The following is an 18,075-nucleotide window of genomic DNA, read 5'->3' as shown; positions in this document are numbered from 1 at the left end:
GGAATGAAGAGATGATCCAATGACGGCGCATGCGACAATCAATCAAGAGCTTAGTGATCAATGCAAACTCAACCGTATGTGGTAATAAAAAATAACACCGCATGCGGCGATCGATCAAAGATGTAAAGAGCAATGCATTTGTGGGGAATTCTGGAAAATGTACAGCTTTCAGTTGTGCATTTCTGACGGGTTGATTGCATAACAGAAGGAATATTCACTTCGCCATTTCAGGAACTACCATAACCATAAAGTGGGGACCACGAAGTCAAAGAGTCAAGCTTCACCTATAAATAACTTCTGCAAATTCACTGAAAAGATATACTTGAATACTTAGAGACGTGTATATACTGATCTGAGAGAGAGACTGGTCTGAGCGACTTCAGGAGTAAATCTGGGATAATAAAAAAAACAAGGCTGAGAGGTGAGTCTCCGGGCAAGGAATCCTTCCAATCCCCGTCGTTGAAGTTCTGTACGAAGGTCACTTCTACCAGAAGAGCAAGCCTGAAAGTGATTCTCTCCTCTCCATTCCTAGCACATGCCGGCAAGCAAAACCTCCATCCAGGATCTGTGTCAAGACATTGACACTTTTCTATATTTGTTTGTAATCTCTTTTTCATCATTTGTATTCATCTTCTTAATCTTTCATTCACACCATGTATCGAACGCTTAATCTTAGTATTAAATGTTATGATGATTTTCATTGTCATCTTTGTGTCTATTTCCGTTCATCCATAATCCATTTTCTCCATGATGTTTTCCTAATTCCCTAGGTAAATACCAAGATTAAGCAAGTAAATTAATTTGTGTTAAGGAAATGATTAAGTTTAGCTAAAGCATGCTCGACGACATCTTCACCTGTGAGAGCAGAAGTGAAGATGTTTCTTCACCTATCGAGAGAGGGTTGGAAGAATGCGTTAACTAAGTGAGATGTAGTTCCAGAGATGGAAGCAACCTTGCGTTCAACATGTATTTCACCATAGAGATATGGGAAGGTGGCCAATCACCGAGAGGTGTATGCCAAGGGAAAGCGGAACCTTATTTGCATCTCTAACGCAATTAACAAACTTGTTTTTTTTACAATTTACTCTTTCTCTTTCTGATTCATCCATAAAGACTTTCCATCGCATACCACGAACCTTTGTATAACTTCATAGTCAGTCTCGAACTCAGTATCATGTATCATCTATCTCGTATCTCGTATCATATTAGTTTAGGATTTTATTTTCAACGCACTTTATTTTATCAACGCACTTTTATTTTCATTGCACTTTAGATTTCTGTATAAACCCAATTCTTTATTAATTGTAAAAACCGGTTGCATGTATCACAAAAGTAACGCATTAACGAAAACAATCTCTGTGTTCGACCTCGGATTATTCTGAGAAACTTGCGTTGGGATTATACTTGGTTTCAGCACAAGGAAACTTGTGACACGTATTGCTCTATCGCATACTACAAGCCAATCATTAACAACACATATTTAGAAGTAGTGTGCATAGACGATAACACAGCATGACATTCCATCTATATTCCTTTTCTATGTCATCAAGTTTATGGCAACATGAGATTGCATGATTCATTCATTCACATTCATATTTTTTCACATGCTGTAAGACATAAATTCCTCGTGTTAGCGGTTCGAGTGGTTCAAAAGCGATTTGGAGCCTTTTCTTGCTGAATTTTGTAATAGTTAGGCCTTTGTTTACTTCAAAATGCCAAAACTAAAACCATATCAGTATGTGCTTAATTATTTATGCATGTGATATATGCTATAATTAAATAAAAATTGTATGTGCATAAAGTATGTCATGTAGATTTAAAATGCCACCATAGGATGCATATTACATGCAATGGAAGTGTGTTATAAAATGTTATAATATATAAAATGCATATTTAGGGTTTCTTTGATTTAATATAAATATTAAATTAAATATTGAATGCATTTGATGAATGTTGTTGATGGATAGAATGTCTAAAATTTTTTAAGTTGTTATTGAAGAAAATCGAACTCGAGGGTTTCCATGAGCAGTGGAAGGATCATTCCAAATTACATACGTATATGAACTTTACAATTACAATAAAAAACGAAACACATGGTTATGCATTAAATATAGAAATTACAACATGATATACAACAAATCAAGGACAAGAGCAACACACTTTAGTCGACTCATCATAATGCTCTTTGATCATGAACGCTCGACCACAGCTACACAACAACACACGAACGCTCGTCTAGTGCGATCGCTTCACTGCACGAACACGGGACTAAGCGTCACGAACTGCCTTGGTCACGAACTAAGCGATCGCCTTGGTCACGAACACCCCAAACATAATGAACGGCCTCCTCAGAACCTTGACAGTGTCGAGTTAAGTAAGACACCACTAAAAAGGTTACCTTGGTATTATGGTGTGAGAATCCAAAGAGTAGGCTCATTGTGGACCTAGTTTGAGGAAGAACACAGGAGGAAACCACAATCATGTAAACAATTGAGCAACTGAGAGATGGAAGAACCTATGCCCAATCGTTTAGGAAAAGCTATACGATCTCTAGCAAAAGCTATGCGATCGTTTAACTCATCGTTTAGCTGAGTGTCTATCTCCTATTAACACGCCACAATCATATAGCTAGCTCCAAGCTGTCGCTTAGTGAATCCAATTTACTTTACAACTTTCGTGAGAATTTTTCCGAGATTGGAAATCTCAAAAATCTTTTTACAAAACTTACTAAGATTAGGAAAATATTTTTCCTTTTATCTCACAGTTACCATCAAACCAGCAATAACCTCCTACTCAATTGATTATTAGAGGAAAAGAGATAATTATCCAATAATTAATATTATTGTAAATATAAATGATAACTAACTTATCATACTATATTTATAACCTATAGCTTTAAAATTTCATCTCATGAAACATTTAAACCATAACTCTTTTTCTATTCCATGACACTTCATGTAAATCTCATTTATATTAATCCTCCGCTAGATGTATCTCATACACCATACTGATTATATCATATATAATCAAAATACCTCTTGTCAATTTGAACATTTCGAATCAATGCCAAGATCTGATCCTCTACTAAATCCACTGAGCTACCAAGGGGACCTTATAGACTTGTAGTTTAAAGCTCTAATGGTACGTGAATAACTGACTAACTCTTTTATCACGGGATCCCCCATCCGTTAACTACTAGGCACTCCATTAAAGACCGATAGCTAAACTCTCCTTACCATAGATATATTATGTGTCCATCTTAATCAATCAATAGTACGACAATCTTTCACAGATCACTCGTATGTACAGTTCGGCCAATAATCGTTATGCCACTACAGTTACATCTAACTTCTTAAGTACAACTGAATCCTCTAATGAATATAAGCCATAGTCCTACAATGATTGAGTTATCTCTTCCAAAGAGAACTTGTGGCCACTATGTTCAAGCCCCGGAATCAGCCCTTAAGGGAGCAATCTCTCTACTTACCCCTGCCTTCGGGGAAAGAAGTAAATTCCATCTCATGTGACTGAGTTCCTAGCTCCCAAATCAGACAAGTCCCCAAAAAGATAGACATGTTGAGTTGGCAATCTGGCTACCCTAACCTATACACATCAAAGAACCACCCTCAAAGGCAGAAATTCCCAAAACACTTAAGATTGAGGTCGTGTGACCTATGGTCATTTAAGTGAGATGTAAGTCTCTAGTATCAACGATGTTATATATAGAGTCTAGTCATCTCGTGGTCCAGTCTTATATAAACTTTTTGTATAGGACACCCTCGCTCGCATGTCTCTACATGAATGGTTAGGATCTACCATCTGTAGTAGTTTACAACACTTTCAAACCTTTACAAAGCGGGTCGTATCCGTAGTGTCACCAGGATCAGGTATCCCACCTTAATTCTTATACTATAGACCTATTTAGGTTATCATTTAAGGCATGATCTACTTGTATATCACATATACATGCTTAAGTTTACATAAGATAACCATGGAGCTTTGTTTATTCGATATGAGTAAATGCCAGAATGAAAAAACAAATATTTTATTTATAAAACAATGTGTATAATTACAAACAACGAGACTCCAGGAGAATTAGGACACTAATCCCAACAGTTATAAAATTGGGTTACACATTTAAAATTCATAACAAAGATAAGCTTCATGCTCATGTAGGTTAATCACCTGTTTTAAAAAGTTAAAATGGGCCCACATCTTGTAAAACTGGGGTTATAAACATAATCGATATATAATCCTGTCTAAGGCTCGGGGTATTTAAGTTGACGGTCTACGGAACACCTCCTACTTGGGGATTATAACCGTATAGTTGAGCGTTGTTAACTGAATTTATGAGCAATACGTGAGTGGTGTGAGATTTTAAAACTGGTTTATCACTTAGACATTGTAGGTTAAGTGCAAATATAAATTTTATACTTGGATGAACACCTAGACTTAGGTTGTTTAATTAGCCGGTACAAGCCAAAGAAAATGTATACCAAGTTTAACGTTAGAACACTTCAGTGGGAGTTTAATAACATATATGACATGCTGTTAGAACATTTCAGTGAGAATAAAATATATGATATGTTAGAACACTTCCTTGGGAGATTAATGTGTTAGGGTTTGTGCAAACAACTTTGTTAAAGTCTCGTGTCCAGTAGTTTGCAAACAAATTTGTACGAACACTTGTGATATATAATATAAATGATATTTATTTCACTACTTAACATTGCACATTTAAATGTTTTCCGTTTTACCACAAACTAATAAACTTAAAATCCGTTGTTATCTGTAAGTAACTTAAGCATGTATGTGGTGATATACAAGTGGATCATGTCTTAAGTGTTAACCAAAATGGTCTGTGGTATATGGATATAGGAGGGAAACCTTATCCTGATAACGTTACGGATGCGGCCCACTTTGTTGAATGTTCACAAGTGTTGTGACTTGTCACAGATGATCTGATCCTGATCATTTGTGTATGGGACATGCGAGCGTGGGCGTCCTATACAAAGAGTTTGTATAAGACGTGAACACGAAGTGTTAACGTCTCGTTATATAACATCATTTGTAACTGAGACTTCACTTCACTAGGATGACCATAGGTAACATGACCTCAATCTTGAGAGAGTTGGGAACTTTTGCCATTGAGGGCAGTCCTTTGATTTGCATGGGTGCGAGTGGCTAGAACGCCGACTCAAACCTACCATTTTGAGGATTCGTCTGATTTGGGAGCTGGGAACTCAGCTACAAAAGATGGAATTCACTCATTCCCCGAGGGAGGGGCAAGTAGATAGATAGCTCCCTTAAGGGCTGATTGCAGGGCTTGAAAGATATGACGCACACACCTTCTCATGGTCCGAGAGGTGTTCACACATAGTAGAACTATGTTGTATTGTTCATTAGAGGGTTCGGTGGTATTTAAGGAGGAAGATGTAATTATAGGTGTAAAACGGTAAATTGCCTTGCTGTAATTACAAGCATCTGTGAAGGGTCATCGTACTGATGATTGGTTATATCCAATGGACATAGAAGTATATCTATGGCAAAAAGAGTTCAACTGTCGGTCTTTAATGGAATGCGTGGCAGTTAACGGATGGTGGATATCGTGATTAAAGAGTTTAGTTGCTATTCACGTACCGTTGGAACTTCGAGCCATAAGTCCATAAGGTCCCCTTGGTAGCTTGGATACAAATTGAAAATAAGTTTTTGGGTCAATTTGAAATGTTCAAATTGACAAGAGGGACTTCGATTATATGTGATATAATGAACGAGTTAATTAAATATGATATAATTAACTTTATGTATGAGATACATTAATTTGGAGGAAATTAGATAGAAATATAATTTATATCTAGTAGAAGAAAAATATTATAATTAATATTTGATATTAATTTATAAGTTATGAATGTGATAAGATCAGATTCATTGGGCAGTTATAAAGGAAATGGGAAGGCGCCTCTTCGTTCTAAATATTGGATGAGTGCTTTATAAATAGCAGATGGTGTGTTGATCTCAGGGTGCGTGGATATTGTGAAGAAGATAGTATCATTGTTTAGAAAATCAGTACCTATACGATAGGGACTGCATGATTGCTTACATATATAATATTGTTAATCGATCACATACCGATTACACCGTCACGCGCTATTATCTAAATGATCGTTTACCTTTTTCCTAAGTGATCGTTTAGTTCCCGGTATTTACTAAATGATCGTTTAGACGATCGCTTAGTCTTTCCTACGCGATCGTTTTGTATGATCGCACACCCTTTTCCTACACGATCGTTTGGACGTTTCTTTACCTTTTCCTACACGATCATATAGACGATCGCTTACTCTTACTACATGATCATGTACTTCAGCTAAACGATCAAGCATATTTTCTATGTGATAGACGACCACATCTCCCACTTGCTTGATGGTTGTGTACGGTCTCTCTTCCTCCTTCCCTGTACCAAATCCGAACAAAGCGCATACTTTGGATTCTCACTCCAAGAATACTGACGGCTTTGAGTGGTGTTGTTTTCTCCATTTTCTTCTGTTTGAGTGGTGACTGTTCGAGGTATACTGTTGGGCTTCAGACTCGCTGTGAGAAAGAAATCTTCATTTGATATGATTTCTTGATCGTTTTAGCATTATGAATGTATGTTTGAATATATATGCGGTAATTCTGTCACAATAAATTAGAAGATCCACTTCATTCATAATAAACATATGATATGATTATTTTTAGCTCTCGCGTCCTTACGAGTTCATGATCGAAATTCATGTTTCACTTCGTGTCACCTTGGAAGTGACGTCCATTCGGAAAGTGTTTACATGAATTGAGATTTTGGTTAATAGAGAAAGTTGTTCACCATAAAATCAAATATGACGTTTTGATTTTAATCTTCACGTCCTAAGATGTACACACTATGAGGTTCATGTGGTACTTCGTGTCACCCTCGGAGTGACCTGCATTCGGAAAGTACTTATGTGAATCAATATCAAGGTGAATAAGGGGAAGCTGTTTAATGAAAAATCAAATATAAGATATATTGATTTCAACTCCCATGTCCCTAGTAAGTTCATACCGTGTGATTCATATGATGCTTCGTGTCACCCTGGGGGTGACCTTCAATCGGAAGTGTTTATATGTGTCAATATCAAGGTGAATGGGGGAAGTAGTTCATAGTAAGTGGTGAAGGATATATGTCAATGTCTCCTGCGGTCTTTTCCATTTGTTTGGACCGTGAGATTCCAATGTTGTACCTGCTGGTTAGCTTTAAGCGATTCTTGCTAGTCGTTTAATGATGGCTATCCCCTGGAGGGTTGTAACATGGGATTCAAAACAACTCAAACTCTAGAAATGGATAGGTTTTCTTAGGTCCTTTTCCGACCTTGACTTTCCAATTCGGTAGCATCGTTGGACTGACTCTTTGAGGTCTAAAAATAGAGGTTTACACTTAGGGAATTATTATGGTGATAATAAATTTTTACCGAAAATGGTAGCTAAATGACTATAGGAATAAGAGTTATTTTGGAGATAGTATTTAGTCAAGAATGTCTTGCTTTAATGAAGGAGTAATTGATTGCCCCTTGTTAGCACTTATTTAGTCAAGAATGTCATGCTTTATAAAAATAATGAATTTTTGGTACATTATTACTTTGCTAAAACATGATTGGGTTTAAAAGCAATTCATTTAAGAAATTTTTCTATAATTTCATAATGATGAGTTCTTTAGTACAACTATTGGCTTTTGACAAACTTACTTGGGATAACTATGCTACGTGGAAGTCAAACTTAAATACTATACTAGTGATAGATGACTTGAGGTTCGTTTTAACAGAAGAGTGTTCTCCTGTTCTTAGCTAAAATGCAAACTTAAATGTTCGGGATGCTTATAACAGGTGGATGAAGGCTAACGAGAAAGCTCGTGCCTATATTTTTCCAGCATATCTTATATATTGGCCAAGAAACATGAGAGCATGGATACTGCCAGAGAGATTAAGGAATCTCTGCGTGGGATGTTTGGACAACCATCTTTCTCTTTGAGGCATGATGCTATCAAGTATGTTTACAACTGCCGTATGAAAGAAGAGGCCTCTATTAGAGAACATGTTCTGGATATGATGGTCCATTTCAACATGGCAGAAGTAACCGGTGCTGTCGTTAATAAGAAGAGTCAAGTTAATTGTATTCTTGAATTTCGTTCGAAAAGTTTTTTTCCATTCTGTACGAATGCACTGATAAATAAAATTGAGTATAACTTGACTATCTACTCAATAAGCTACGGTTTACCAGACCATGATGAGAGCAAAAGGTCTAGAATTCGAGGTAAATGTTACCATTGCAGAGAATAGAGGAACGTCCTCTAAAAGGCCTGATATTGCTTTTTCTTTAAAGAGTAAGAGTATTCCGGTCAAGAAAAACAAGGGGAAAGGGAAGAAGAAACCTGCTGAAAGAAAAGGCAAAGCAAAAGTTACAAAAAAAGGAAAGTGTTTCACTGTAGTGAAGAAGGGCATTGGAATTGAATCTGCCCTCAATACTTTGCAGAGAAAAGAACAGGGAAAGAAAAATAAGGAAACTAGTTCCTGGCGATTCCTTTCTGTACTTTAATCTCGGATGTTGCCTCTACGTTTCAATTCTCGGAGGTTTTACCCGACAAAAATCTCTATGTTTCGAAGAAAGAACTGTGAACGAAGTTTTTATTTCAATTTATCTCAGGAATCTATCGTGCAATGCCCTTCTCGCATATCCATAAATCGTGATCTCCACCACAATTTTGCATTTTCATTTAGATGCATGGTTGCTGGTGCGACTCTTGAGTCCTCTATCATGGTGTTCGTCGCCTTGAAGTATTACTCCAAGTCAAAGATAAAGTTGTCCAAGGCCTTTGCATCCTACACCGCACAGAAGGGGTTTGGTTCCCAGATCTTTATCCTATTAACTTAGATTGCTCCCCCAGGTGAGGCTTGGTTCCTTATAGCTCCGATAATGAGATTCACCCTCGCACTCACATCTGCAATATCGGCTTTGTTGACGTCAAGGGCCGATCGAAAATCTTCGGACAGATTAATTACCATCTAAATTATTGCTTTCTAGGAGCCGTCCAATTCTTCGACGCGCTGCTCTATATGTGAAACAGAGCCCATTGAGCTATCCCCACGCTCGAAACTACCAGATCGTGCAACCTTTGTCTCTAGGATCTCAACCTTCATCATCAATTCTTTGATAGGTAATCCTTCTAGGCGGCTAATTACCGTATTAATTTCGCCGATTTTCTCGGCAACTTCTTGCAATCGGTTTTCAAGAAATGACTACTATCAAGGACTTCTCTTACGTAGAGCATTTGCTCTTACATCTCTACCAATCTGTCTACTTGGAACTTATTCAAGTACTTTGTCGCCGACATGATTACTGATTTTTTCCTCTTTGAATCAACTTGCCTTTGATACCCAACTATCAGAATTGCACTTTTGGAAGCTTCACTTAGTGAATGTGCGACACTTGTTCCTGTTCATGAATAAGTCATCCAATGCGAATTCGGATCGTCTATGTGCCTCTCGCTACCTCTACTTCTGTTTTAGATAAAACAGTTTTAGAAAATGGGTTTAGAAGAAAAGGTTTTCACAAGCGTTTGAGAGTATCAGTTGAGAGAAGAAAGATTGTAGTAGGGTATAAAGCAGTAAGCAACAACGACTTTATAGCTTACCACTTTGGGTACAAGGATATGATGATTTTTCTCATTCCCATATAGTGCTTTCTAAGCAATTTTTTGACCGTCACCCTTGCATATAGACATTGGCCAACGGTCACTTACAAATAGATGAATTAACAAAGTAAACTAACTTACATAGTGAAATACATAAGATGAAAGCATGATAAAAAGGGGTTGAGAAGAAGATGCGGTCATGGGCAACAGACCTTGGACAAGCATGACCGTAACACCTAGCATGCCCGAGCGTTGTGATGCCAACACAAGTCTTAGCAAGAAGAAGAAGAAGAAGAGGAAGAAGAAGAGGAAGAAGAGGTATGTTATTTGCTATTTGTATTAAAGAATTTTGTGAGTTATAGAGTGATTCATGAAAATTTTCCAGTTACAAAAACGGAGAGAAATCATATATTGTCAGTACCAGTCTTCTTATTGCTTAATAGTTTTATGTTGGCTTATCACTCCAATTATTTATTGTACTCTATTTTAGATTAACTTAAACCTTATATGAGATTACGGGTAATATATATTAATTATTTAATTATATATATATATATATATATATATTTATCTCATAAAATATTTTTGTGGTTAATTAATTAATTAGTTATGTTTCTCATTCATTTGACTTCTTTACAAGTGTATATGAACATAAATTTGATAATGAAACTATAATTTCAAGTTTCTTGAAAGGGCTATGATTTGAAGGGAAAAAAAAAGAAAAAGAAAAAGAAAAACAAGTTACAAAATGTAGAAAATTATCATAAAATATAGAAGATGTTAAATTACAAGGACTTCTTCTAATACACTACTAAACTATAAGAAGTGGGCCCTTATACACCCCTAAACTATAAGAAAGAAGCTTATAGAATAGTACATGAGATCATTGCTCATTAAGCACTCGAACTTCTTCACTCTTTCTAACATTTCAAATATTTTAAAGACGGTAGACGATGCTGAGTCAATGCTCATATTAACGTTCACCTTCGCTAATGTCTGATCTTGACATTCTTCGAAGTTTAAGTGAAAAAGAGTGAGGAGAAATTAAGTGCACAGGTTTGTCACTGGCCCGTATGAACTTATACGACCATGCCCCTAGTTGAGTTCCAACAACTGGCCCAACAAAGTAAACCCAAAGTCCTTTATAATAATCACTTGCCAATGCTGGTCCTAAAGTCCTCACAGGGTTCATCGACCCTCCTGATACAGGTCTGAATAGTGGCTAACACAAATCTTCATTAGATTTATTTGTTAAAACAATATCTCGATACTCAAAAGGGTGTTTCAAAAATTGGGTAGTTGATAAGCGTATACTTTTATATACTAAATGGTTTTTTTTAAAAAAAAAAATTCAAAAATTAATTTTTTAAAAAAATCAAAATTGTGGTTATGTATGGCTTTTTAAAGTTAAAAATTTGCCATAAGTATTTACAAGTCCATATTGATTTGAAAAGGTGGACATAGTTGAAAAATAGGTCTATATGAATAAATAAATAACTAAGAATATATTTTTTAAAAGAATAAAAAAAGTTATTATTTTGAAGGAAATAATTTTAAGTTTGAGTGTTAAAAAGGCAAACCAAAAAATTTTATGTTTCCTTACCCAGCTAAGATGGAAGTGATACACACAGCTGAGCCAACTGCCATACCTGCCAGCTCTCCTACCTGCCAAAAACAATCACCATTTTCCCAGATTAATCAAAACTTATGGAACTAATATCGACTACATTTTACCGTTTTCAAATAGTGTATAATATTCTTATTATTTTATAAATATCTAAATTTTATCCATATTTTAGTTTTATTTTTTAATTGTTGAGTGGAACTCCAATCTCCCACTTAATTTTTATTAATATTTCATTTCATTTTGGATATGTTTTGAGTCTTATATTTTCAAAATTTTCGTGAATAATATAGTACTTTCGAAACGAATACACATGTTTAAAGATATTTTTTCCTTTAATTTTCAAAACTTGGTATTTAAAAAAAAAAGTAATTAAATTCATTAAACATTTTAAAAAATTAATAAACAATAATTACTTAATTATGAAACTTTCAACTCTTCTATTTAATCTTTAAACTTAATTTCTCACCTTTTAATTTTGTATTCAAGTAGACTCTAAAGTTTACAATTCTATATCTAATAGATCACTTAGTTTTTAAATTTTATGTCTAATATATTATCGACTTAGAAACGTATTAAATACAAAATTGAAGGTGTAGTATTTTATTAGACATCAAATTGAAAATTAATAGAACTATTAGATACTTTAAAGTTTACAGACAGATTAAATATCAGTTTCAAATTTAGATACTAATTTAATCTAAACAAAAAAAACTGATAAATAATTAAACTTGTAATTTAACGGATATATTTTGATATAAGTTAAAAGAATCTTACTGCTTTGGTGTCAGTTGCAACAGCAGCTGTGACGAACATCATTGAGAATGTAACAACAATCTCCATAACCAATGCTTGAAAGTCTGATCCGGATGGCGTAGTTGTGCCCAAATGCTTAATTGGATGCAATAATAGGCGCAATGTAAAGGCTGCACAAGTTGCTCCACTCAATTGTGCTGCTCCATACAATGGAACCTACCAACCAAACCGAACATCACTCTCCTATGTTACTTTCAATCTTCCAATTCCTTTCCTCCAATCAATTCACAAACCATATATAATTTGACATCTCATTAATTCAACCACCAAAACAAATTCTTGCGTTTTCCCTACAATCATTTGATTCCTCTAGTTCTATTCCCAAGTACTCGTTGTCATATACGTCTTTGACTATATAAGTCTATTAATTTAATTTCGATTCGGACTTATTATCTTTAGAATCTTACTTCTTGATCTACATCTTTCTAAGTACAGATACTACAAGAAATATGACCTTTGCCAACAAAACATATTTTGTGATGAATTCAAAATCATTGCACGTATAGCGAAAAAGTATTGATTGCATCTCTAAACTTGCGACAAAATTCTTTGTTCGTCGTAGGTCTGAAACGAATTAAATTTTCATCGTGCGTATTTATGATCAAACGTTATTTTGTTCATATAAAATTATGACGACATATGGTGTAATAGTTGCAAAAACTCGTGTGAGACGAATGATGCAACTAAAACATCATTGTTGTAAGTCAATTAGCAAACTAAACCTGTTCTATGCCTAGCGTATACATACCAACTTCAAGTATATCTACATCTTAATTAACAAAACATACCCAATCAAACCAAGAATTATTAAAGTATGTTGAGACAAAAAACAATCCCTCCTAAAGAAACCTAAACCAAAACCAAAAAGATCAGGACTAGACATTTAAAATTATTACTCTTGATTCTTTTGATTGGTATTCCAAAAAAGTGAATATCAATATATCCAAAAAGTAAAGATGTCCATCTTGACTATAAAACACACATGAAGAAGATATGTGTTGTTTTTTGCTCTTTCTGTATACCTTCCACTCCCAATGGGCCAAGAACTTTTTGGTGGACATCTCTATCTCAATCTCTCTCTCTATTTCTCAAGTGTTGGAATTATGCTGCCTAAATGTCCCATCCCATTCCTTGGCCGGCAAAATAGAGCCAAGCTTGTGGCCATAAAAAGATCACATATGCTTGTCCTTGTGGCTATGGCTGTAGAATAATATTTGGACATCATTTGACCCTACATCATGTGGCCACTTAATATGGCTTAGATTTACCTCTTTGTTATGTCATCATATCGTTTCTACCTCTTTTCCAAAGTGCATATACCGATTCTTCTAGACTTTATAACTAAAACTTAGAACATGGGTCAATTTTAGTTCCACACAATTCTTCTCCTAATTATCATAAAAACTAATCGAAACGACGGTTAATGGCTCTCGTATGTTTTCATTTTCCACCACTTCTTTTATTTCTTTTTCTACAAAAATATTGAACCACATTCAATACTTTTTAAAGAAAGATATTGAAGGATAGTGAAATCAATAGTGCACCTCAATATTTCAACTAAATTAACATATTCTTAACACCCTCGTCATATTTCAACACCAAAGTAGTTGTTGGATTATGTTCTTTATATTTATGAGTTATTCGCAAATTTAATCATATTTAATTATATTTTTAATAATAATTGGAGGGTGAAGAATCCCATATATCACGAGACAAAATAGATGAGTAATTTTTAAAACAAAATTAATAAACTAGGAGAAAGGTAAACAATTACTTGAATCCACCAATTTAAAATTCATATATAAATATATGAATCTGTATATATTTTGAAGTCATGGAAAGAACAAGGTGCTCCTCGTTCCTATATTCTTAGCACCGCCCTAAATATTAAATATTAAATTTAAAACAAATGATGTATCAAATTATTATTATAATACGTTGATTTGATCATTATTCAATTATAACATTAGTTTAACTAATAGTATATTTATTTGCTAATGATATCATATTAACTATTAGTTCTTTTCTTCTTTTTGTAATAGCAACTATTAGACCTTTTCCTGTGCAATAAAAAACATAGTTTATATAATATCATTAATATATTAATAAACTTGTGCACTAGTTATTGTTTATTTTTTAATCAATTACCCGGCTTATGCAATTAGTGAAATATTATATAATAATATTTTTAAATAAGATAATTGTTTTAAATAACAAAACTGTTGAAAATATTTTTAAATATAACAAAATATCACTGTCTATTAGTGATAGACAATGATAGATTGACTAACACTGATAGATGTCTATCAATATTATAGTAATAAATAGTGAAATTTTGTTATATTTGTAAATAAAACTATTTATATTTCTATATTTGAAAATAAATCTAAATAAGATTTAAGTTCGAACTTGTCGTCTTTGGTTCCTCTGTAACATTTTTTTTAAAAAAAAAAAAAAAATCCCTAAGTTCTAAGTATAATTTTGATCCATCAATTTTCTAATGGTTTGTATTAATCTCCACGTTTTGCTTAAAGACCTATATGTCCTTGTGATTGATTTTTCATTAATCACTTAATAAATTTTCTTATCCTAAAATCATTAATGGTAAAAGTAAAACAAAACTGTATATTTAGTAAATCTAGAGAAAAAAAAAAGTGAATAAGTTAGATATTGAAAAATAAAAAATAAAATACTTGGACATAATCGCCCGACAAGATTAGATAACATGTGGGAGGAAATGATTAGGTTACTGATTAAGGAAGAAAGAAAATAACTAACAATTTCAACAAAGAAGACTAAAGAGTTTAAAAGTGAGACCTGTTTCCATGGAAAGTGTCGAGTTGCAGCAAAAGCCATGGTGACAGCCGGGTTCATGTGGGCGCCGGAAATATGTCCGACGGCATAGATCATCACCGTCACGATCAGACCGCCTGCAACCGAAGCACCGAGCTGCGACACTCTCCGTTGATCGTTCGCGTTCAATGCTGCCGCCCCACATGTCACAAACACTAGCAAGTACGTCGAGATCACCTCTGCCACCAGCTGTATTATCATTGGGGAAAAAAAATCGAAGATCTTGTAATTGGCTTTAGGAAGATAAATAACTGTTTATTAAATAAGAATATGTTTGAGAGTGATTTTAAAATGATAATTTTGTCATAATTAAGCTGCATCTCTTTTACACACAAATATAAAGAGAAACAATTCATTTAAAATCTTCTTTTTTGTCACATAGCAATATTGGACAACTATTTAGGCTGCAAATTTTTTTTGATGCAGCCACCAAAGTTTTCTCATTTCAAAATGACTCGAAAATTATTTTAGTTCCTTCAAAATCAATTTTAATACTATCAAGAATGCATTTTAACGAGTAAAAGTTTGAATTAATTTTGAGTGATGAATGGTATGTTTTAGAGTGAATTTAAACATGACAAAAAGGATTTAGTCATATCAAAATCACTTCCAAACATGCATGATTTTCGTCTAAACAATAGAAACTGACAAGAAAAAAAAGAAAAGAAAAGAGCCAGACAAGGATTTGATGAGTTTAAGGAAGGGTACCTTTCGGGAAAACCCAGGAGGGTAAGGGTTTTTGAAGAAAGATCCAAACTTGGAGCGTCTGGAGTCGGGGTTTTCAACAGAGACAAATTCGTTAACATTAACAACAGTTTCTTGGTTGGGGAGCTCAGAATTTTGAACAGAACTCATTTTTATGTGTTGGGACGAAATAGAAAGAAGTGGAAGCACTTCTTCTGTAAGTGGTTTAGATCTCTCAATGCGAAGGGGGAAGAACACTGATAATGTTATTCTCTCCCTCTGTTTCAACGTAAACGCTAATATTATTATAAAAGAAAAAACTTGTTTGCACATCAACTTGAAGCTGCAAGCTACCCTTTTTATAATGAAGCTGAGGGATGGGGTGTAGGCCTCTAAGTGGTTAGGCACGGTATCTTTTTTCTATATGCTTTAAAGCTATCATTATTTTTGTTAAATCATTCTAATTTTATTTTTTTATTTATTTATTTTCAAATTCATACCCATGTACCTATTTAGTTTTCAACTGAAAAAATTGGATAAATATTGTAAGCTTTAAAAGTATTTAGTGAAATATTGTAGTTTTCAAAATAATTAGAGAAATATTGAAGTTTGGATTAGACACGATCTAGACTCAAATAGCATATTAAGCTCATTGAACATATGCTTGAGCTAAACTTGGGCCTTCACGTTTAAGGGTTGAACTGGGTTAGAATGGCCCATTTATGAGGTTGACATCTATCATGCCATGGAAATAATTTGATTCAAGTTATTTAAGTTTTAATTATCTCAATTTGATGTTTATTTCTGTGGTGTGAAGACTAATTTATAGTAGGGTGCACAAAGAGATATACAACAAATTAATATTTTGAATAATAGGAGCGGATAACCATGAAGGAACCCAAAATGAAGGAAATTTTGAGCGAAAGTGGATTGTCCCAAATACCATTCTGTTAGAAAAATCAATTTTACATCTATGCAATTATAAAATTACAACATGTTTAAATAAAAAGAAATTAGGGTTTCAGAAACCCTTACCTTTAAAGACCTTTTTTAAGAATTTCTTGAACTGAAAACAGGCACTATCATGATAGCGACCTTAGTATTCTCAGGTTGAAAACCCAGGAGTGGTGGACTCTGACTATTTTGAAATAAGGGAAGGGATTAAGAGAAGAGAGGAGGATGAAGACTTGAGATTGTTCTTTGAGAAAATCTCATACACAAATCGTTTCTCTCTCCTTTGAAGAAGAATGATGAAGAAGACTCTCTCCTATAAAAAGAAACCAAATAAAAACCTCCATCAACTTACGTGAGTAGAGAGAAAAGAGAGGGAGGGAGTTGTAATTCCCTCCCTCATTTAATTTTTTTAAAAAATATTTAATATATATGTATAAATATAATAACTAACTTATCATATAATATATATATTAAATTATATGTTATATCAAATATCAAATATAATCTATAATTTTAATATTGTATCATATACAATAGAATCTATAGTTTCTTTTCTCTCACATATGATATTTAATATAAATCATATTTATATTAAATTTAACAATTATGAATCCAATTCATATAATTAATATTTGAATCATATTCAAATATTTATTTCCTCTAAAAAATGCTATAATGTATCAAATACATTATCACAATAATATCATATATAATTAAAATAACTTAGTTGCACTCTTCGCACTACAGATATATTTCTGTGTCCATTAGATATAACCAATCAATAATACGATGACCATTCACAAATCGCTCGTAAGTACAGTTGAGCCAAAATTACTGTTTTGCCCATGTAGTTACATCTAACTCCTTAAGTACTACTGATCCCTCTAATGAACAATAGATCATAGTCCAACTATGACTAAACCTCTATTGGGCCAGGAAAGGGTGTGACATCACATTGTTCAAGCCCTAGAATCAACCTTCAAGGGAGCAATTTATCTACTTACCCCGACCTCGGGGAAGGAGTGAATTCCTTCTTATGTAGTTGTGTTCCCATGTCCCTAATCAAGCGAATCCCCAAAATTATAAGCTTGTTGAGTCGGCGATCTGACACGTCTCACCCAAAGAAATCAATGGACCGCCCTCATAGGCAAGAGTCCATAAATCACTCAAGATTCAGGTCATGTTACCTATGGTCATTCTTATGAAATGTAAGTCTCTATTATGAACGGCGTTATATAATGAGACTAAACATTTCATGGTCTGAATTTATATAAACTCCTTTGTATAGAATATCTCCGCTCACATATCTATATATGAAGGATCAAGATTAAATCATTTGTAGCACTTTACAATCATTGTAACACTTATAAAGCAGACCATACTCGTAGTGTCAAAAGGATAAGGTACCCATCATTATCCATCTACTACAGACCATTTAAGTTATCAC

The 18,075-nt window shown here is 34.0% G+C and overlaps 1 protein-coding gene across 1 annotated transcript; it reads right to left on the bottom strand.

Moving 5' to 3' along the window:
* Positions 1-10,438: 10,438 nt before the first annotated feature.
* LOC120091660 (aquaporin NIP2-1-like) lies at positions 10,439-16,075 on the bottom strand. Its single transcript, XM_039049760.2, has 5 exons — positions 15,699-16,075; positions 14,955-15,179; positions 12,099-12,293; positions 11,301-11,362; positions 10,439-10,908 (listed from the first exon to the last, which is right to left on the bottom strand). The coding sequence occupies exons 1-5, from the start codon at positions 16,005-16,007 to the stop codon at positions 10,671-10,673; spliced, it is 1,029 nt and encodes a 342-aa protein (XP_038905688.1). The 5' UTR covers positions 16,008-16,075; the 3' UTR covers positions 10,439-10,670.
* Positions 16,076-18,075: the final 2,000 nt, after the last annotated feature.

The sequence above is a fragment of the Benincasa hispida genome, chromosome 11, assembly GCF_027475165.1.
Source record: "Benincasa hispida cultivar pf3 chromosome 11, pf3_genome.v1.1, whole genome shotgun sequence".
In the NCBI taxonomy this organism is placed as follows: domain Eukaryota; kingdom Viridiplantae; phylum Streptophyta; class Magnoliopsida; order Cucurbitales; family Cucurbitaceae; genus Benincasa; species Benincasa hispida.
The sequence above is the reverse complement of the archived record's forward strand: the minus strand, read 5'-3'. Positions and strand labels throughout refer to the sequence as shown.